The sequence below is a fragment of the Odocoileus virginianus genome, chromosome 15 (assembly GCF_023699985.2).
Source record: "Odocoileus virginianus isolate 20LAN1187 ecotype Illinois chromosome 15, Ovbor_1.2, whole genome shotgun sequence".
Lineage (NCBI taxonomy): Eukaryota > Metazoa > Chordata > Mammalia > Artiodactyla > Cervidae > Odocoileus > Odocoileus virginianus.
In genome coordinates, this window is record NC_069688.1 from 42,156,149 (window position 1) to 42,179,412 (window position 23,264).

Genomic DNA, 23,264 nt, shown 5'->3' on the forward strand with positions numbered 1-23,264 from the left:
AACTAGATTGTGTCCAGAATTTGTCCTCACTTACCATCTGCTATTATTTTTCTGAAACTTTCTAATTGTTCCTGACAATAAAAGTTTTTTATGCAAGTGTTTTACTTGCTTTAGCTTAGGATGATCTCTAAAAATCCATCCTCTGCAGTTATACTAAGTCTAGCCTTTTTGATTTTTTTTTTTAGCCTTTCTGGAAATGCCCTTCTCTTCTTTTTTGTACCAATTCAAAGCCTCCCTGTTTTTCAAGATCCAGCTCAGGTTTACTTCCTACATAAGGTCCTGAATATTGTGCCTGCCTTATACTTGAAGTTTAATTCAGTTCAGTTCAGTCACTCAGTCGTGTCCCAACTCTTTGTGACCCCCTGAACCGCAGCACGCCAGGCCTCCCGGTCCACCACCAACTCCCAGAATCCGCCCAAACCCGTGTCCATCGAGTCGGTGATGCCATCCAACCATCTCATCCTCTGTCGTCCCTTCCCCTCCCACCCCCAATCCCTCCCAGCATCAGGGTCTTTTCAAATGAGTCAGCTCTTGGCATCAGGTGGCCAAAGTACTGGAGTTTCAGCTTCAACATCAGTCCTTCCAATGAACACCCAGGACTGATCTCCTTTAGGGTGGACTGGTTGCGTCTCCTTGCAGTCCAAGGGACTCTCAAGAGTCTTCTCAAAAGCATCAATTCTTCTGTGCTCAGCTTTGTTTATAGTCCAACTCTCACATCCATACATGACCACTGGAAAAACCATAGGCTTGACCAGAGGGACCTTTGTTGGCAAAGTAATGTCTCTGCTTTTTAATATGCTGTCTAGGTTGGTCATAACTTTCCTTCCAAGGAGTAAGCATCTTTTCATTTCATGGCTGCAGTCACCATCTGCAGTGATTTTTGAAGCCCAGAAAAATAAAGTCAGCCATTGTTTCCAATGGTTCCTCATCTATTTCCCATGAAGTGATGGGACCGGATGCCATGATCTTAGTTTCTGAATGTTGAGCTTTAAGCCAACTTTTTCACTCTCCTCTTTCACTTTCATCAAGAGGCTCTTTAGTTCCTCTTCACTTTCTGCCATAAGGGTGGTGTCCTCTGCATATCTGAGGTTATTGATATTTCTCCCAGCAATCTTGATTCCAGCTTGTGCTTCATCCAGCCCAGCATTTCTCATGATGTACTCTGCATATAAGTTAAATAAGCAGGGTGACAATATTCTAAAAAAAACTTAAAATTACCTTATTGCCCCAACTAGAGTATAAGCATGTTTGAGAGGAGAATTTTATTTGGTGGTTTATTTTGTCTTATCCTTTGATTACTAAACACTCTGACTTTTTAATTAAAAAATACTGTAAGAACACTTCCATAAAATGATACAATTAGAGCAGGGTTGTGCTAGAGAAAAAATAAACTTTCTTATTTGACTATCCTGAAATTGCACTTCGGAGCACAATAAATACTGAACCTCTTATTTAAAGGAAAAATAATTTTTTAAGTTAGATTTCAAAAATAGAGGAGGTATAGGCTCCTTTCTTACAAGTTTATAATCCAAACAAATAACACAAGTAGCTTAAGAAAATATTTAACTAAATATAGCTGTATTGTGCGGTTAAACACTATAAATTTATGACACCAGTGAGACCTGGAGAAGTTAGAAGGTGAAAATTGATTTGACTTTTAAATTTTGATTGATAAAGAAGAAAGGAGATGAATGATAAAAAAGAAGTACAACAGAAGAGCACAGTGGTTACTGGCAGGCTGTTAAATAGCGATACCTGTGGGGTTTTTTTGTTTTGTTTGTTTTTTCCTGTGGTTTTTTTATATTTGAACTAAATCATGTAATTACTGATCCTACAGAAGTGTAAATGAAGATGACTTGCCCAGAATCACCCTTAATCCTTACTCCCTTCCTTTTTGTACTGATCAATATAGATAACTTCCACCCATACATAGACAGGATCACTTCTGTCCTAGCAGGTAGGAATTCCCTGCTGTGTTTGGAAGTCTACTGTGGTAATGCTGTATACCAAAATCTATGGACCGTGAGCTAAAAATTGTGGTCCATTGCCTTTTTTCTCATGGCCTGCAATCTGAAGATGACTTTTGCATTTTAAATGGTTAGGAAAAAAAAAATGAAAAGAAAAATATTTTGTGATATGAAAATTAAGAAATTACAGCTTTAACGTCCATAAGTTTTTATTGGAACACATATTCATTAATCTATATTGATTGATCTGATCTGTGCATGTGTAGAGATAGATGGACATAGAGAGATGCAGAGATAACCTGTGTCTGCTTTCAGACAGTAAGGGCAGAGAAGAACTGCTGTGACGGAGATGGTCATACGTTGTTGCACTCTGCTCGCTTCACTGCTGCTCAGTGCTCTTTGGATCCCAGTGATGCTGCCCTAGTTACCTGGACCTCTTCAAGTGTCACGTGTATCACTACACTGCAACATTTTACCAGTGCATACTCATCATGCCAAAACAATAGGAGAAAAGTGGATTTCAGATGTGCTTAACTTTTAAGGCACAATGCAGTGGAAATATTTTGTTTCAAATTAGAAAGCAAAGCATTGAACTGACAGTGTACATATGCTAAAAGTGTACAGTGTTCATCCATATAACCAGGCTGTAAGCACTTATTACAATAGTCCCAACTGATTACCAAAAGCTCTCAGAAAAATTAGGAAATTTAAAACAATATTGCAGCAGAATTTCCTCACAAAATTAAGGAAAATGAGCCTTCAACCAAAGTAAGTTTCTGAACAGCTCTTTTGTTAACCAAGTAAGGAAAGCCATTTCCTAGTTCTGTTCATTTGCAGCAGCCAAAAAAATAACGTCCAGAAAAAAAGAATTTGTTTAAAACTTATAGCCTTCTACTGAGAACTGTTCTCAGAATTGAAGATATTGGAAGCAGCAGATCAGTAGTCAATTAAAAAATAAAGTATATGATTTTTTAGTGATTTCTTAGATTCTGTTGATAGATGTTTATCAATGTGGCTAGTTGTTGGTTTGAGGAATCACTGTTGGATTTGAAGTGTCTGAAGAACATGCCTTTTTGAATAGTTTGTGGAACAACTACAGTTGAAAATATTTTCAGAGTTTAAGAAAAGACTAATTTAGTACAACCTGAAGTGGAATCTGCTAAACTGTATTAAAAATATTGGTGGCAAATATATGTGGGGGAGAAAATTGCTTCTTATTGGACAAATTTACAAAGCTTGTGAAAATGTGAGGTGTTGAAAGCCTATAGTTATCTATTGCACTATACATTTCCATGTATTTTGTGGAAGATTCCTGAATCCACGGTGTATTATTAAACCATTAGCATCAGCAGTGAACTTCATTTTCTCTTGTGAGCTTAACTGTTCTTGGTCCCTGAATTTTTGTTTGATCGATAGAATATCTTGACTTTCCCTAGTACCACAATGATAAAATGGTTTTGCAGTGGCAAAACTTTTATTATGACTTTTTCTAGGTTGGAGTAAGATGGAAATTTTCCTAAACAAAAAATTTTCCTCAACTACTATGAGCAAGCCCTGAATGGCTCTGGAAGTTAAATTTTGCTGTAGATTTAATGTTTCCTAATTCAACCTGAAATTACAAATCTGAACAGTACTTACGTGCAGACTTACACTGCAGCAGGCATTTGATGATGAGTAACATAGCATGAATCCTAAGTAATGTCTAGCTGCTTTAACCTTTCCTGTTCTTTCAGAAGTTTAAAGAAGAAATGAGACCTTCATTCCCACACAGATTTGTAGCAGACACATTTTTTAAGCTCAAGTTACATTTCCAAAAACTTTTAGATCTCATTATAAGTACAAAGGAAATTTCTGTGTATGAAAATCTGTCTAACTGTGCAATTGAAATGATTTATTTGCAATGTAATGATAGCTAAAAGGCAGTATCAAAAGATGTTAACAGAATTCTATAAAATCCTTCCCCAAGTGATAAATATGCTAAATTAAAGTCTTATCATTGATACCAATGTTTGGTAGTACCTGCATACATTGAAAAATCATTGTCAGGAGTTAAATGTATAAGTAAAATCTTGTTGCAGATTAGCATTAACAAATAAACATTTGTAATAAATTTTAATAGGGATCTCTAAATTTGAACCCAATTAAGCAAAGTTACCCTATTAAGGGAATTTTACTGTTTTTATTGGTAGACTTGAATTGTAAATATTTGTAGTCAACAATTATATTTTGAGTTTCTATAATAAAATATTTTAAAATTTTGTTTTATTTTTATATAGGTGCTTGATTAATATTCTGAGTCTTGCCTCTTGACTTGAAAAACCTAAAATATTCATTATCTGGTCCTTCGCAATAATTTTCTAACCCTGCTATATACTCACATAGAGAGAGATGATTTCTTAAGGACATCATTTTCCAATAAAAACAGTGAAATTATACATAATGCAATAATATAAAGAAAGGATAAGTAAAAAGGGGCAGTTTACCATCATATAAAATAAATTTTAATCTTGTATGAATAAATCTATGAACGAGTTCCATAGATGTATACTAAAACTACCTACTTCAAATCTGATTAAGAAAACCAGTCATGGTCTCCTATACACCGTGTCTCTGTTAAGAGTATTGAGGCAGTCACTTGTGCTGAATAACGAACATTGCATTTAAAATTTTCTGCCTAAAACTCAGACTTAATTTTTCAGATAATGAAGCTTTTAGCTGATTTATTTAGTTATCTTTTCTTAGAAATTGTTTTGTTCTTGAGTTAATGTGGGTTATTTTTATACCTTGCCTTGTTTAGAGGGAATTTAAAGAGGACTAAGTGGAACTAGATTTTATCTAAATGTTAGGTTATTATCAGATTCTAGGGTCCTCTGATGAGTTCAAACAACATTTTATGGGGTATCTACAATATGGCAAAGTATAGAGATTCATTAACATTATAGTCTGGGAGAACTTGGGAGATAAGGTTTCCCTGCTGGACCTTGAAGAATGGCTAGAATTTAGACTTTCAGGGGGATGTGTCTGGGAGAGTAGTTCGTGTGGAGTGAGCTTTAAGAAGTGAGGAAAGCAGGAGGCAGTCAGTGGTGTGCTGGGAGAGAGAGCTGAATGGATACTTTGGAGCTTGAAGATCCAACTCAGAGAAATGGACTTTATTGACAAATATTTTCAACCTGGTGCTCAGAGGTTCTTACTGGATAAAAATTAGGGAGCTTTAAGAGGAAATTGAGCAGGAAATACAGGATAAGCACCGAATGACCAAGGGTGGTCAACTGCGATCATCAGAATAGTTTCCAGTCTTCCATCCCCTGAAGTTAATTTTTTAAATTTAATTTGTGTAAGCGCCTGATTCTCTTAATTACGAGGAGTGTTTTGCACATAGCTTTTCTCACATTTGTTCTTACAGGTAAATGAAATCTTCTGAAACAGACTGATGGCTTGTATAAGGGCCTTTCAAAATCCTTTTACTCAGCAGTGGTAATAGAATTATTTACCTCTTGAGTCTCTTATCTCACTCCAATTTGAGAAATACCAGCTGGCATTCTTACCATTTAAACTTTTTCTTGGTGAAGATGGCCCTAATAATACTTATTTGTAATTTTTTACAACCCTTGGTTACTGAAACAGTGCAGTCTAATGGGCTGCTCAAGTGATTTCCTTAAATCACAGATGATTGTAGATCTAGAAAACCTGGATAAGTTATTAAGTAAATTTCATACTTTTATTTAGGTATCTTAATGCAATTCAAACGATGTGTCCACATATTCTTCGCTATTTGACCACAGCAGTCATAACAAACAAAGATGTTCGAAAACGCCGGCAGGTGCTAAAAGATCTGGTCAAAGTTATTCAACAGGTAAAAACTAAAATCTTATTGATTTTTAAAATGTGCCTAAACTTTAACCTCTTTTTCTTGAAGAAGTAGGACTCTTAGGTCTTAGGATGAAAAAAGTGAAAGTCGCTCAGTCGTGTCCAACTCTTCGCAACCCCATTTGACTATACAGTCCATGAAATTCTCCAGGCCAGAATACTGGAGTGGGTAGCCTTTCCACTCTTCAGGGGATCTTTCCAACCCAGGGATCGAACCCAGGTCTCCCACATTGCAGGCAGATTCTTTACCAACTGAGCTATCAGGGAAGCCCCTGTTGGTAGGGTAAAAATCTTTAAAAAATAGGAGGAAAGTATACATGAAAAGAGCCCCAAATGGGGCTGCCAAATACACTGCCTTTCAGTTCAAGATATATTTATGGTAGATGTGGCATGAATGAATACTGCTCTCTGCTAGCTGGATACTTAATATACATTGTGTATTAGTGTTGCTCTTACTGCAAAGAGTAAAGGAGATATGGAGCCTGGAATTTTTTTTTTTAAGGGCACTGCCTATATACCAGAGTAGTTAATCTTTACATAATTTTAATAGTACCCATGTTGTGCAAAAGCTATAGCACTACTGCTTGGTTTTTAGTGAACTTCTCGACAAAAACTAACTGTGGGTTCAAAAAGAACTTAGATATTTATTTTATCTAAGAATAATTTAGATAGAAAAAGGCAGTTTTATTCATCAGAATATGAATACACTTTTACTTGGAGAAGTTCATCACTATTTATTGACTAAGGGAGACTTTTCGCAGTAGAGGAATTTGAAAGCTTTTGGAATGGTTCTAGGATGACCATTTAGAGAACTTGGTTTAGAAGGCATTATAAAGTTAAGATGTGGCCTTGAATTAGGATATGAGCAATTGCTTTGAGAAGATAGTATTTGGTAATTTGTTAGAAACTAATGGTAAGAGAGGAGAAAATAGGAAGATTGGGGGCAGCCTACTACTGAACAGTGTTGAATCAAATCTAGCTTAACCTTTGACTTAATTTTACAGGAGTCTTACACATATAAAGACCCAATTACAGAATTTGTTGAATGCTTATATGTCAATTTTGACTTTGATGGGGCTCAGAAAAAGCTAAGGGAATGTGAATCAGTAAGTATAAATTTTTGCTTAAAAATTAATAATAATTCTTTAATTTGGTGGTATTATAAGAATTAACAGGGTTAGGTTTTATTAATTATGTCAGAAATGTTTATTAATCTTAAAATGGCACACCATTTAGAAATGTATTGGGTCGAAGACATTTTTAATGTTATTACTATGTGTCTGTCCCTTTTGTTAACAGTTAGTTAAAACATTAAGCACTTTATAAATTCACACATAATTTCATGTCTTATCCTGAATGAATAAATACGTGAAATGCTTTATGTGTATGAGCAGATTATATCAAGTTTTACATCACAGTTGTGATTCCAGCTTATTACATAATCAGGCCTAATTTAAAATTTTTCTTATGATTGTATTTTAACATTTGCTATAAATCAGTCAAGCTAAGAGTGAATTTTAAACTGTCTTCTGTTAGCTGGCAGAAACTAAGGTACTGTCACAGCATCCAAAAGAGTTGGGCTTACAATCTTTTTCTTTAGTGAGTTGGTTGCAAGTTTTGAAAAACTAAGAATTACCTGTTAAATGCATTTACCAAATCTGTAAATTATTAGCTCTCAGTTTCATTTTTGAACACAATTACTAGCCCAGAGGGGAAGAGTTTGTTGAAGGACTAAGATCTTATTTGTCTAAGGAAAAGAAAATTACATAAGTATACCTTTAGAGATGATTTTCAAACATTGAACAAAATTTGTAACAACTTGTGTATATGTGGTATAATAACTTGTGTACATGCAGTCAAATGTGACATTATTAAATATTGGTGTTTATTGTAATACTAAGTATCTATGCTGTGCCAGGCGGTGGGGCACTTGGTTGCTGTTCTTGAAATTAAAATATTCTCTTTTAATTATGATACATCTGTGAAATAGGTGTCACCCTTTGAAATTTTTTCTCCTGTGGCTTTCCGGTCTACTTATTATCACAGAAGTATGCATATCTTTAGTCCATATCTACTTTAAAAAGCTGGAAATACATTATCCACAGAGCATTTATATAAGTTAATGACAGGACAAAACTACTTTGTCGTAAGGTTATTTAGGTCATCAGTTGGACTAGGAAACATTGTAGTTCTTAGCTCTTTTTCTTGTAGCATTCATCTTCTTTGCATTGTTAGAGACTTGAATATAGTGTTCTGAAAAGTGCTATGAAGTAGAACCTGTGATATTAGATGAGAGAGTTGTAGTGAATGGAATAATGAGTAAAGAACAAAGAACATATTTGAGACAATTTTTTTAAAATTGCTCATTGGCACTTAATAATTTTTTTCCTCTTATATTTTATTCATAAAGGTACTAGTGAATGATTTCTTCTTGGTGGCTTGTCTTGAGGATTTCATTGAAAATGCCCGTCTCTTCATATTCGAGACTTTTTGTCGCATCCATCAGTGTATCAGCATTAAGTAAGAATACTGATTTAATCTATACTTTCTACTTTTAAATCCTATAAGCTTTCCTTTATTGTAAAGTTACACTTACTAGGATTCCAGTTAATTGTATTTCTATTTTATTTCTCTGTGCTATAGTAGAAAAAGGAAATGTTGTCATAGGGATTTATTAGAAATCCTAACTTTTGGTTGAATTCTGGGATGCTTCAGATCCTTCTTATTTTCCATATGTGTGGTAAAGCATGATTATTGAAAATTACTTCAAGGCAGTATTATGATTGTCAGAGAGTTACCTTTTAAAAGAATACTATTATACCATTACATGGGGAGAAAAGAGCAATGACCAGTTTTAGAATGGTTTTCAACAGGAGTTCACTTAAGGAATTAGTCCTTAGTAAATTGGAAATGCTGTTGAAAAGACCACACTTGGTAATTATTTTAGTTAATTGAATTTATTTTATTTAATTATATATTTGAATTCTCATAGTAAACTCCTGTGACATCCTAAAATGTTGAAACATGGAAAAGTTATGGAGAATTTCAGTTGAAATTTTCTCTGTTGTGTGAGGAAATTGTTGGGAAAAAAATTGTGAAACTTACATAACTTATTAGAAACTGATTTTATGTATTAGAATTTGAAAAATAGCAGTGCCCCTTGACCACAGATGAAGTCAAACAGTAAATGCAACTTAAATGTTTAAAACTTCCTACGTTAATGTTTGCCTCTTAGGCATTGTATGTACACCAAAGTTGTTCTTTAGTGCCTTTTGTTTTCACTAAGCCATCCATTCTTGCTTGCCTTATTTTAGTGGGTTGTCATTGAAGTGGTTATTCAGAGTTAGAATTATAGTGTGAACATGGGTCTTTTCCTTTGGGAGTTGAAGCTTTGACCTTATTTAGTACTTAATTATAGCTAGCAGACATACTGTTATAATTTTAAAAATCTGGTTCCCAATCTAGTTCCCTTAAGGAATACATGGAAATTCCTAACAGTCATTAGTCATGAGATGCAGTATTATCTATGTAAGTATACATATTTATGTATATGCACAAGCAGATAAAGGACGAGCCCTTTCCCCTTGTTTTGCCTGTACTTCTGTTCAGCTTTCCTCCTGACTCCGTGGAACCATATAACTGACTCTGGAAACCCAGTTTTCTGAAACACTGATTCAGTACAACTCCTTTGTTTTGTAGCTCCCCCTTTATAGCTGAGAAACTGAAGGCTCAGAGACGTTGAGCAGCTTAGATCTTACTGAATGCAAGATTCTGAGCTAATAGTTCTCTGACATTCATTGTCTTGACCCTGGTTATAAATTCTTTCTTTTTCATTGTGAGCAATTGATATTTTTAGAAATAGCCGATTTAGACTAATTTGTCATTAGTGTATCATTTCAGCCAGAGGATAAAGATGGAAAAAACCATGAGTCAGTGTTTAATTTTTTGTCCAGAATCTGTAGAGTTTTGTTTTTTATCTTACAAATATAGATTCCCTGAAGCCACCACAGACTTTCTGAATCCAATTTTCTGTGTTATGCTGTGTGGGGCTTCTGTGTTACACTAAATAGGGCTACTTTACTGTTCCAGTTAGGGTGATTATTCCAAAGCACATCCAAGATTGAGAACCATTGCATCAGGTAACAAAGTTTTTTTAGGCACATAGTGATAGCCTGCTCGGGTAATGGATTGAAAAATGAGTGACTTAATGTTTTTAGTATGCAGTGAATTAACAGGGTAGAGGACAAGCATAATAAAGTACAGCTTCATGTGAATAAACAGTTCTTCTTAGTGCAACAGTTATATCTCAGGTTGTAAGGTTTGGGGGTGGTACCAGAGATGGGGGCCAGTAGGACTCAGTCCAGTGGCCTAGGCCTCTTCATGTTTTTAGAACTGCTTTAAGGGGTTAGAAATATGACTGAAAATAATGTTAAGCATCTAAGTTGGGCTTTTATAAATAGAGCAAATATCTTCAGTCAGACACCAGGGACTTGGAATCCATGATAATGACCAAACTAGCTATTGTTTACATTCAAACAGTACATAGAAAAAATTATTGTTCTCTAGTTCAAAGGTTTTTAAACCTAGCTATATATCAGAATCATCTGGAGAACTTAAAAAACCACCAATAACTTAAACTTAAGATTTTTCTGGCTTTACCACAGACCTTCTGAATCAGAATCTCTGGGATTAAGACTTGAGAATCTGGTTTAAAACTTCCCAGGTCCAACCCCTAAAAAATTAAAGCATTCTCAGAATGGGAAGGGGCAGATCTCAGCACCTGTAATTTTCAGAGCTCCTCTCAATAATTCTGATGTAGGAATTAATGAAGAAATCCTCTGTGCCCTTTACGGTTTCCTTCAATGGTAACATTTGGTGAACCATAGTAAAATACCACAACCACCCTATTGATGTTGATACATTCAGATATAGAACATTTCTGACACCACACAAATTCCTCAGATTGCTCTTTTCTACCCATACCCACTTCCCTCTCACCCCTTATGAACCCTTGGTAACCACTCATCTGTTTGCTCTTTCTGTAATTTTGTCATTTAAAGGATGTGCAAAACTTTTTAAAAAGTAGTGTTCAAGGTAATCCTCTTCTTTCTGAAGAGGATAAATACATATGATACGGATTATGATCTAATTAGTTAAGAGCAGTTTAGCTATGACAGTTTCTGAAAGAAAAAAATATTACAGATGTGAATGAGTGCCAGGCACTGGATAGAAAGTAGAGAACACAGCCTCAGAGCTTAAAATCCAGAGGAAGAAACAGATATTAAATAAAGATAAGATTATAATTAGGATAGGCATTTTGAAGAAAAATACAGAGTAATTAGAATAACATGGACATAATTTGTATACAGAAAAGTCAGAGAAGTAATTTGGATTGAAGTTTCACTGAACCCTGATAGCTCTCTAAAATATCTTCCATCATTTACTAAGAATAGATTCTTCCATCGTATGCTAATTATGACAGATCACTCCATTTACTAGTTTACGCTGGCCTATCTCTGCTTCTAATTAATGTAGTTATTTGACATTTGATCTTTTTTAGGGCTGGGGGAAGGATTTGTCTCTGTCTTCCTTTCTTTCCCCTAGTGGACACATATCATGCTATTTAGCATTAAAAAACCCATGGTTGTTTATTAAATAACCCTTTCCATTTGTGATTTGGAACATTCTCTGTTGATAGGATTCTTCACTAAATGGCACATGTGATAGTCTTATCTTTATAAAAATGCATATTAAGAATGTTTCTATCAGTTTATACACAGCCCTATAGATTTATAGGATAAGTTACAAATCTGTTTACCATGAAGTATGCAACATCTGTCAAAAAAGATTACTGTGGTGGGATTTAATTTAGTATAGCTGAATAGTTTATCAGATATGGTGTGTCTGAAATGTAAAAGCTGTTCTGGAATAATTCTTGGACCAGTTTTCAGTTGTAGATAAAAAACAAAGTATGGAAGTAATATTTTGAATGTGTATGATAAACATGTTGGAGCATACATTAATATAATTTTCCTATGGGGGTTAGTTTTGGCTTTTCACAAAAGTATGTATTTGCCAACTGCTCTTGCATTTAAGTTATGAAGTCATTCCACTTTGCTTATTTTATTCAGTAACATTTGAGATCTTAATATTTTTCTTAAAGGCTTTATTACCATATAGCAATTCATACTTAATTATACTTTGATATTAGAGATAAAAGGTGTGTTTCCAGATGGAGATTATTTTTAACAGCCATTATCATTGTATTTCTGTGTTAATTATCAAGTAATATAGTGTGATTTTTGACCATATGAGATGTTGGTAGATTCAGTGAGAATTTTCATTTGTCATACAGAGCATTTCATTTCTCAGTTTTCTCCTGTTTTTTTTTCTCCTATTTCCTCCTAATCTTACAGTTAAATACAGTTTACACTTAATGCTTACTTTTTAATTACTTGCCATAGGATATCCTTATAAGAGACTGGAGCTCTTTGGATATATAAAATAGTCAGCCACACTCTTCAGTGGAAAACAGGCCAGAGATTTCCATAACTTAATGGCTTAAGTCAGTGTTTTTTTAAATAAATTGCTTATCAACTAAAATTTGGAAAGCCAGGTTATTAAACAGGTAATTGATAAGCTTCTGAAATTCTGGACCCCAAATCTTTATTGGTTAAAATACATCAGGGTAAGGGCTATGGAAGGGTTCAGAAAAAGGAGACTGTCAAAAAGATTAGTCATTGAAAACCTGATAGACAATCAGCCTAGAGTTGATGAAAGCCTAATTGGTTCTCTAGATTAGCTTTATATACCTTATGTTCTTAGGTGGGATGACTGATCTTAATGCCTTCCCAGAAAGAAGAAAAGTATCTGATTTTGTGCTCAGAGTTATGGATATGTTTTACTAATGAAATCAAATGGAGGATAAAATAATTTTTTTTAATGCCTTAAAATAGCACTTAGAATTCTGTTTTTTCCCCTCTGCCCCAAAGGAATGAAGGCTTCCCAGGTGGCAAAGTATTAAAGAATTTGCTTGCCAATGCAGGAGACACAGGGTCAGGAAGATCACCTGAAGTAGGAGATAGCAACCCACTCCCAACATTCTTGCTTGAAAAATTCCATGGACAGAGGCGCCTACTGGGCTAGTCCATGGTGTCACAGAGAGTTGGACGTGTCTGAGCATGCACACACATGCCAAAGGAATGATTTGCATATTTATTTAGTCAGTTATTACTAAGCTTTTCCTTTATGGTACTAACTTTGTATTTTATTTAAAAGTTCTTTCTCATAATAGGTTAATATGCGATTTACCTATTTTCTTCTAGGACCTCTGTGACTTTATTTCTTCTGTTTGAATCCATCAAGGACTTATTTGGAAATAGAAAGTAGCTCCTCTCTCTGTCCCCAAAATAGCCAACATGATTTATTGAAAAACTGTTTTCTCCCACTTATTTGAAATGCCATCCCTATTGTATTTGAGATTATTACTTGTTTATGGGACTTTTTCTCAACTCTTTAATCTTTTATTAATTGTGTGTTCATGTCTGAACTTAACATCAAATAAGTGCTGGGTTAATTTAGTACCTTGTTTCAAATAAGGTAGATTTGTAGTATGTTTATCTAGTATTCAGTATTTTGTTTTCTCTGGAATTGATAATTGCCACTTTCCTACCATTTGCTTTGTTGTTTTCCTTAATGACTTTTTCATTAACTCTGCTTCAGACTCTTTGCCAGTTTATAAATCTGTTTTCAAAATCGATTATTCTATCAGTTTTATTTTCCTCAAAAAAATCTGGACTTGGGCATAATATTATGCCTTCCTTTATTATCTTACTTGGTAAAGCATATTCTTTAGTGGCTTTATAAGGTAGGGTACTTTGAAGGTAAACTTTTTTCACATCTGAAATTCTGTATTTTACTTTCATACTTGAGTAGTGGTATTGCTAGGCATGGTACTCTCATTTGAAAACTACTCCAGAATTTTTTTGTAGAAGTCAGAAGACTTTTTTATTTTTTTAATTCCTCATCTTTTATACCAGAGAAGGCAGTGACAACCCACTTAAGAATGTGTACTTAAGGCAAAATTGATCATAAAAAGAGAATAGAACTTCACATGTAAATCCAAGGAGTTTTATGGTTGAGTTGGCTCATACTCATCATCATGATGTTTCTTAACTTCAGGCTTATTTTAGGGGTAAATTTTAAATGATTATCTTCATTGATTTAGCAGTAACTTTAATGATAGCCTAACGTTTTACATTTGGAATGAAATTCTTCTCTTTGTCAGTAAACATGAAATAGAGATAGCACACATTATATTATTCCCATAAAGGTATTTTTGTTAACTTGATTGATTAGTTTTGGATTAAGACCTCTGCAATTAGATAGCTATATGATTTCCAGGGTATTAAAAATTTATACTTTAAAATTGGGAGTGCTATCAGATTAAGAATTTTGATATTCTAGTTTTTTCATTAAAGTAGTGATAATATTAGAAGATCTGGCAAGTGTATAACATCTTCATTGAAGACAAGTGAAAGAGTTAATATTTGTGTCTAAACATCTGTATATGCATAAATGTATACTGTCCTTTTAAATATTATACATGCATACATAGATACTCTTTCATCATTTGACTGACTGACTTACCTGCTACGAAGGCTTGTGTTTGTGTTAATCCTGGTAAATTAAGCCCTGCAGTGGCCTCTTTTTCAAGAGGCCTCTGATCATTGATTAGAAAATGCAAATTGGTTGATGACATCAAAGACTTTAAATCAGGGTCTTGGTATCTGTCATCTTTCTCCTCCCCACCCCCCCCCCCCATTCATGTTTTCTCTGTGTGTATGAATGTCTCTTTTTCCTTAAACTCAGAGGCCATTTAGGTATCTACAGTGTACAGTTCAAGGGTACAGACAGTGCAAGTGCAGTGTCAGTGCAGACACAAGACTGTGCAGAAGACAGTGAAGTTCAGCAGCCCTGAATTTTAGTTGTGTGCTGCATTTTATTGTTCTTAATAACTAATGCTCCTTGTAATAGGTTTAATGTCTATAATCATCATACATCATACAACATTTTTCTTCCTTAGATCATTAGTAGTGGAGCACTACTAAGTAAGATACTTTTATGGAAGCTAGAAGGATTTGTGTAAATACAGAATATGGGGCCCTCCCTTCAAGAACCTTAATTGTTTTTTTTCATTTATTTTTATTAGTTGGAGGCTAATTACTTCACAACATTGCAGTGGGTTTTGTTGTACATTGACATGAATCAGCCATGGAGTTACATGTATTCCCCATCCCGCTCCCCCCTCCCACCTCCCTCTCCACCCGATTCCTCTGGGTCTTCCCAGTGTACCAGGCCCGAACACTTGTCTCATGCATCCCACCTGGGCTGGTGATCTGTTTCACTATGCTGTTCTCTCGAAACATCCCACCCTTGCCTTCTCCCACAGAGTCCAAAAGTCTGTTCTGCACATCTGTGTCTCTTTTTCTGTTTTGCATATAGGGTTGTCATTACCATCTTTCTAAATTCCATATATATGTGTTGGTATACTGTAATGTTCTTTATCTTTCTGGCTTACTTCACTCTGTATAATGGGCTCCAGTTTCATCCATCTCATTAGAACTGATTCAAATGAATTCTTTTTAACAGCTGAGTAATATTCCATGGTGTATATGTACCACAGCTTCCTTATCCATTCGTCTACTCATGGGCATCTAGGTTGCTTCCATGTCCTGGCTATTATAAACAGTGCTGCGATGAACACTGGGGTGCATGTGTCTCTTTCAGATCTGGTTTCCTCAGTGTGTATGCCCAGAAGTGGTATTGCTGGGTCATATGGCAGTTCTATTTCCAGCTTTTTAAGGAATCTCCACACTGTTTTCCATAGTGACTGTACTAGTTTGCATTCCCACCAACAGTGTAAGAGGGTTCCCTTTTCTCCACACCCTCTCCAGCATTTATTGCTTGTAGACTTTTGGATAGCAGCCATCTTGACTGGTGTATAATGGTACCTCATTGTGGTTTTGATTTGCATTTCTCTGATAATGACTGATGTTGAGCATCTTTTCATGTGTTTGTTAGCCATCTGTATGTCTTCCTTGGAGAAATGTCTGTTTAGTTCTTTGGCCCATTTTTTGACTGGGTCATTTATTTTTCTGGAATTGAGCTTCAGGAGTTGTTTGTATATTTTTGAGATTAATCCTTTGTCTGTTGCTTCATTTGCTATTATTTTCTCCCAATCTGAGGGCTGTCTTTTCACCTTATAGTGTCCTTTGTTGTGCAAAAGCTTTTAAGTTTCATTAGATCCCATTTGTTTATTTTTGCTTTTATTTCCAATATTCTGGGAGGTGGGTCATAAAGGATCCTGCTGTGATTTATGTCGGAGAGTGTTTTGCCTGTCTTCTCCTCTAGGAGTTTTATAGTTTCTGGTCTTACATTTAGATCTTTAATCCATTTTGAGTTTATTTTTGTGTATGGTGTTAGAAAGTGTTCTAGTTTCATTCTTTTACAAGTGGTTGACCAGTTCTCCCAGCACCACTTGTTAAAGAGGTTGTCTTTTTTTCCATTGTATATCCTTGCCTCCTTTGTCAAAGATAAGGTGTCCATAGGTTCGTGGATTTATCTCTGGGCTTTCTATTCTGTTCCATTGATCTATATTTCTGTCTTTGTGCCAGTAGCATACTGTCTTGATGACTGTGGCTTTGTAGTAGAGTCTGAAGTCAGGCAGGTTGATTCCTCCAGTTCCATTCTTCTTTCTCAAGATTGCTTTGGCTATTCGAGGTTTTTTGTATTTCCATAGAAATTGTGAAATTATTTGTTCTAATTCTGTGAAAAATACCGTTGGTAGCTTGATAGGGATTGCATTGAATCTATAGATTGCTTTGGGTAGAATAGCCATTTTTGACAATATTGATTCTTCCAGTCCATGAACACGGTATGTTTCTCCATCTGTTTGTGTCCTCTTTGATTTCTTTCATCAGTGTTTTATAGTTTTCTATGTATAGGTCTTTTGTTTCTTTAGGTAGATATACTCCTAAGTATTTTATTCTTTTTGTTGCAATGGTGAATGGTATTGTTTCCTTAACTTCTCTTTCTGTTTTTTCATTGTTAGTGTATATGAATGCAAGGGATTTCTGTGTGTTAATTTTATATCCTGCAACTTTACTATATTCATTGATTAGCTCTAGTAATTTTCTGGTAGACTCTTTAGGGTTTTCTATGTAGAGGATCATGTCATCTGCAAACAGCGAGAGTTTCACTTCTTCTTTTCCTATCAGGATTCCTTTTACTTCTTTTTCTGCTCTGATTGCTGTGGCCAAAACTTCCAACACTATGTTGAATAGTAGTGGTGAGAGTGGGCACCCTTGTCTTGTTCCTGATTTCAGGGGAAATGCTTTCAATTTTTCACCATTGAGGGTGATGCTTGCTGTGGGTTTGTCATATATAGCTTTTATTATGTTGAGGTATGTTCCTTCTATTCCTGCTTTCTGGAGAGTTTTAATCATAAATGAGTGTTGAATTCTGTCAAAGGCTTTCTCTGCATCTATTGAGATAATCATATGGTTTTTATCTTTCAATTTGTTAATGTGGTGTATTACATTGGCTGATTTGCAGATATTAAAGAATCTTTGCATTCCTGGGATAAAGCCCACTTGGTCATGGTATATGATTTTTTTTAATATGTTGTTGGATTCTGTTTGCTAGAATTTTGTTAAGGATTTTTGCATCTATGTTCATCAGTGATATTGGCCTGTAGTTTTCTTTTTTTGTGGCATCTTTGTCTGGTTTTGGAATTAGGGTGATGGTGGCCTCATAGAATGAGTTTGGAAGTTTACCTTTTTCTGCAATTTTCTGGAAGAGTTTGAGTAAGATAGGTGTTAGCTCTTCTCTAAATTTTTGGTAGAATTCAGCTGTGAAGCCATCTGGTCCTCGGCTTTTGTTTGCTGGAAGATTTCTGATTACAGTTTCAATTTCTGTGCTTGTGATGGCTCTGTTAAGATCTTCTATTTCTTCCTGGTTCAGTTTTGGAAAGTTATACTTTTCTAAGAATTTGTCCATTTCATCCAAGTTGTCCATTTTATTGGCATAGAGCTGCTGGTAGTAGTCTCTTATGATCCTTTATATTTCAGTGTTGTCTGTTGTGATCTCTCCATTTTCATTTCTAATTTTGTTAATTTGGTTCTTCTCTCTGTTTCTCAATGAGTCTTGCTAATGGTCTTCAAGAACCTTAAATCTGTTAGATGGAATGAGCTAGATTGTGAACAGCTTAAGAAAATAGCACAAACATGAACAGTGCAGTTTTAAGAGTCATAATACTTAAGAGAAGATGACCCATAAGTACTTAAGTTCCCATATAGAGTATAGATCAAAGACTGTGTATATAAAGCTAAGTTTTTAACATAGTTAATGTCATTTTATTTCTTTTTTCTTTTTCATTAGCATGTTGGCAGATAAACTGAACATGACTCCAGAAGAAGCTGAAAGGTGGATTGTAAATTTGATTAGAAATGCAAGGCTGGATGCCAAGATTGATTCTAAATTAGTGAGTGTTATCTGTGCTATGTACTAGATATCAGTTGCTGATTATATTATACTTTGGGGGGAAGTTGTAGTTAGGACGTTTATTCTAGAATTTTTGTTTTAATGTATAATAGTTTTTTTTTTGAAGGCAGCAACAATCTCCTTTTTTGTTGTTGTTGGATGAATATTGTCATCTGTACTGTGCATAAAAATATTTGCAACATACATGTAGGTTGTGATGTCATACTTATGACTTGAGAAACTCAGTTGTTAGCGTTATAGGACCAATTTTTCTGTCTCATTTTAGGGTCATGTGGTTATGGGTAACAATGCAGTCTCACCCTATCAGCAAGTGATTGAAAAGACCAAAAGCCTTTCATTTAGAAGCCAGATGTTGGCCATGAATATTGAGAAGAAACTTAATCAGAATAGTAGGTCAGAGGTAAGAACCACACATCTTTTGTTGTCTTGAATTTGGCAGTAAGTAATTTAATATAATTGTTACATGGGCATCATTTGAGAACAGATTAATTTTGCTTGTATCTGATTTTGTATTTGGGGATAATTTTATTTAAGAATCACTAAACTGAAAAGATTTTTCTTAGATGTTTTATGCATTAGTTAGGAAACAAAAAAATTAAATTATGTGTTCCTAGTTTTATTACAATTGGGTTTTTTTTTTTTTTCTTTTACCCTTCCTGTGTGCCTTCATTATCTCATTTCCTTAGTTTTCAACACATCATTTTGATACTGGCAGATGATAAGTTACATGTGTTATCTTTCTTTCAAGTGCTTGAAATTTGTGTTCCTTTTAAATCTAAAGAACTGCTTCTGCAAAAATGATGATCTTATTATTTGTTAGTGTTGATTTTACAAAATTTGACTTTATCTGATACTCATATATAAGTGTCAGAAAAATAGATTTCTACTTTTGGTAAAAATCCTGCATATTAGATTTAAAGGAATTTGAATAACCATGAAATTTTGGGATTCCAAACTACCTCTGATACTTTTCAGGCATTATGATTACTTATAGCTAGAGGGTAGAAAGTTTTTAGAAAACAGTCGAGCTACATTCAAGGATCTCATCTGATTGAAGTTTTAGTAACAGATTTGTGTCCTTAGCATAGTCCTTCAGTTTTAAACATTATTGTCCTTGCCTATTCCATACAACTGTAGAATTAACTGAGCCTGAAAAATAACTATTGTGTAGTTGTTATTTCTGTATGCTTAAAGGTCAAGTTGTATTGATTTGGGTTATAATATTGGTGATATTGTCATTGTTATACCTTATAATTGGTCAGAAACTATATCAGATGGTATTTTGTTGTGTTGTTCTGAAACACCTCACATTTAGTAATTGCAGAAGTTGTTAAAGTCATAGAGAATAGATTGGCAGAAGTATGGCTAAAAAAATGCTAGTGTCACTTTTTTTCGAAGTTGGCTTTTCAGACATTATTTCTTTTCACCCTGTTGACTTCTCTTTGTGTATTTTAGGCTCCTAACTGGGCAGCTCAGGACTCTGGCTTCTATTGAAGAACTTGCACAGGAAAATTGAAAAAGGAAAGGTGAAATAATAAAACCATTATATAAAGGTGAAACCTTTTAGAAACAACATACTTAGTATAAATTTTAGAGAATTTGAATAAAATTGACTGTTTCATTTTATTTCTTTGTGTATATAAGTGTGTGATTTTTTTTTTTTTAACCTTTCATTTTGGAATAATTATATCAATAGTTTTCCAATAAGTTGTAAAAGTAGCAGCGAGAGGTCTTATGCAACCTAAATATAGTTTTTCCCAATTTTTTCCTTGTATGTTACTATAATCCAATATCAAAACTAGGGTATTAACATTGGTACAGTGGTATGAATAACTCTGTGCCGTTTTATCACTTTTTGTGTTACCATCTCTACAGTCAAGATACAGAGCTTTCATCATCATCAGGAAGGTCTCATGCTACCCCTTTGGAGTCATGCCTGTTCCGGCCAGCTCTAATCCCTGACAACCACTAATCTGTATTCTTTATCTGTAATTTTGTTATATGAAAGTGTTAGTTGCTCAGTAGTGTCCGACTCTTTGTGACCCCATGGGCTGTAGCCTGCCAGGCTCCTCTGTCCATGGAATTCTCCAGGAAAAAATACTGGAATGGATAGCCATCCCCTTCTCCAGGGGATTTTCCTGACCCAGGGTTGGAACCCAGGTCTCCCACATTAAAGGCAGATTCTTTACCATCTGAGCCACAGTGAAGCTATAATCTTGTCATTATGAGAATGTTATAGCAACAGTATATGACTTTTTTTGAGGTTAGCTTTTTCTAATAATAATAATTTATCATTTTATTATTTTATTAATTTATTATTATTAATTTTTATAATAATCCCCTTGAGATCTGTCCGAGTTATCATGTATGTCTGTAGTTTGTTTCTTTTTATTTCTAAGTTGTATTCCATGATATTAATGTACCACATTGTTTGATCTGTACCTCTTTTAGAATAGTTTGATTGTCTCCAGTTGGGGCTATTAACAAATAAGGCTACTACTTCTTAATGTCTTAGTTAAAGTGGCTCCTTAGTCACTCACTAGGCTACTACAGAGACTTAAATATGAGTGTAAGCTGAATTTTATAGATACCTTATTGAATATGATGTGCATCTGTCTGTGTACACATACACACACAGAGTTAAATGTAAAGTATTCAAGAAGTATATACAGTCTCCTTTACCTAGAAATGGTTTGATTTTCTACTTTGTTGAACTAAAACCCAGTCACATAACAGAAATATCTGTTAACTGCTCTCAACAAATGGTACAAAGATAAAGATACATGCATATTTTTCTTTTATTTGACACCTGATCAGGCTGCCATTAACATACAGTTAAGTTTGGAGAACACAGGTCAGATCTGGTGCTTGTGTTGTGATTTCACATCTCTGGTTTATGGTATTGGTTCTTCTAAACTATAATGCAAAGGTGCTGAAACTAGAGGGGAGGATTCCCTAAGAGGGTAAGTTAAATGCTAATTTTTGACTCATCTATAACCAGTGTTGTGAGAATGCCAAGTTTAGAGGACCACTTACAGTACAAAATGATCAAGCTTCATAGAGAAAGTAACAAAAAGTGGCATATCAGTAACTAGATAGAAGCAGACCCTGTTTGCCTTGTGTAGGGGCTAATTCCTTGGGTCAGAAGTACTGGTCTGTAGTAAATGGAGCAATAATTATATAAAATTGCATGTATTGCTCAGGCTATATTGAAATGGGAAGGGTGTTAAGATGCCTGTGTTTCCATCTTCACCAGTGACCTGCGGGCAGAATGTTCTGAAAGACGTCATTAATACTCACTTTTTAAGTCAATTGTTCAACCAAGGTGTTAATAGCAAAGATTTCTAGGTGATTATATCACTAGCAATTAAAAGCAAGTCTGACAGTTACTTCATTTGTCATAGTGGACCAGTAAAACCTGTAGGGAGGAAAAAGAATGTGTCAGGCATTTTTAACACCTATATATCTAAATAACCTTAAGGAAAGAAAAACGAATCCAACAGTTGACTGCCTCACTCATGCGTGGAAGCACTGAAAATTTGGTGTTACCATTTATATATTGTTGATGAGGAAACATACACAGATGGTTTACTCAAGGTCATACCTAGTAAACGTTAAAGCATGAAATTGAAAATAGATTTTTTCAGTTATATCACACTACCTCTCCTTACATCATTATTGCTTTATAAATCCTTTCAGACTAAGTTTACATAGAGTTAGAGGATATATGTTTAGTAGGTTGTAAATGAGGATCTTGATTCACTAAACCATCTCATCATTTGATACTATTTGGTTCACAAAAGGACCTACTGGAATATGTAAAACTTTAATGACTATCTCTGATTTTATTTCTATTTAAATGTTCTTTCAAGATTATACACTATATAAAGTTCAGTTCAATTCAGTTCAGTCACTGAGTCATGTCCGACTCTTTGCAACCCCATGAACCGCAGCACACCAGGACTCCTGTCCATCACCAACTCCGGGAGTCCACCCACACCCATGTCCATTGAGTCGGTGATACCATCCAACCATCCCATTTGCTGTCGTCCCCTTCTCCTCCTGCCCTCAATCTTTCCCAGCATCAGGGTCTTTTCAAATGAGTCAGCTCTTTACTTCAGGTGGCCAAAGTATTGGAGTTTCAGCTTCAATATCAGTCCCTCCAATGAACACCCAGGACTGATCTCCTTTAGGATGGACTGGTTGTATCTCCTTGCAGTCCAAGGGACTCTCAAGAGTCTTCTCCAACACCACAGTTCAAAAGCATGATTTTGGTGCTCAGCTTTCTTTATAGTCCAACTCTCATATCCATACATGATCACTGGAAAAACCATAGCCTTGACTAGAGGGACCTTTGTTGACAAAGTAATGTCTCTGCTTTTTAATATGTTGTCTGGGTTGGTCATAACTTTCCTTCCAAGGAGTGTCTTTTAATTTCATGGCTGCAGTCACCATCTGCAGTGATTTTGGAGCCCAGAAAAATAAAGTCAGTGACTGTTTCCACTGTTCACCCATCTATTTGCCAGGAAGTGATGGGACCGGATGCCATGATCTTAGTTTTCTGAATATTGAGCTTTAAGCCAACTTTTTCACTCTCCTCTTTCACTTTCATCAAGAGGCTCTTTAGTTCCTCTTCACTTTCTGCCATAAGGGTGGTGACATCTGCATATCTGAGGTTATATTTCTCCCAGCAATCTTGATTCCAGCTTGTGCTTCTTACAGCCCAGCATGTCTCATGATGTACTCTGCATATAAGTTAAATAAAGCAGGGTGACAATTTACAACCTTGACAAACTCCTTTTCCTATGGAACCAGTCTGTTGTTCCATGTCCAGTTCTAACTTGCTTCCTGACCTGCTTACAGGTT

The 23,264-nt window shown here is 35.0% G+C and overlaps 1 protein-coding gene across 3 annotated transcripts in view; it reads left to right on the top strand.

Moving 5' to 3' along the window:
• The window catches only part of EIF3E (eukaryotic translation initiation factor 3 subunit E), a 44,297-nt gene extending 24,272 nt beyond the window's left edge, over positions 1 to 20,025 (top strand). For all 3 annotated transcript variants that reach the window (XM_020911681.2, XM_070477245.1, XM_070477244.1), the window contains 6 exons: positions 5,694 to 5,820; positions 6,839 to 6,940; positions 8,245 to 8,354; positions 18,276 to 18,378; positions 18,664 to 18,798; positions 19,854 to 20,025. In XM_020911681.2, coding sequence (XP_020767340.1) covers positions 5,694 to 5,820; positions 6,839 to 6,940; positions 8,245 to 8,354; positions 18,276 to 18,378; positions 18,664 to 18,798; positions 19,854 to 19,892 — 616 coding nt within the window. In that variant the 3' untranslated portion in view covers positions 19,893 to 20,025. The remainder of the gene's footprint in view (positions 1 to 5,693; positions 5,821 to 6,838; positions 6,941 to 8,244; positions 8,355 to 18,275; positions 18,379 to 18,663; positions 18,799 to 19,853) is intronic.
• The last annotated feature ends 3,239 nt before the right edge of the window (positions 20,026 to 23,264 follow it).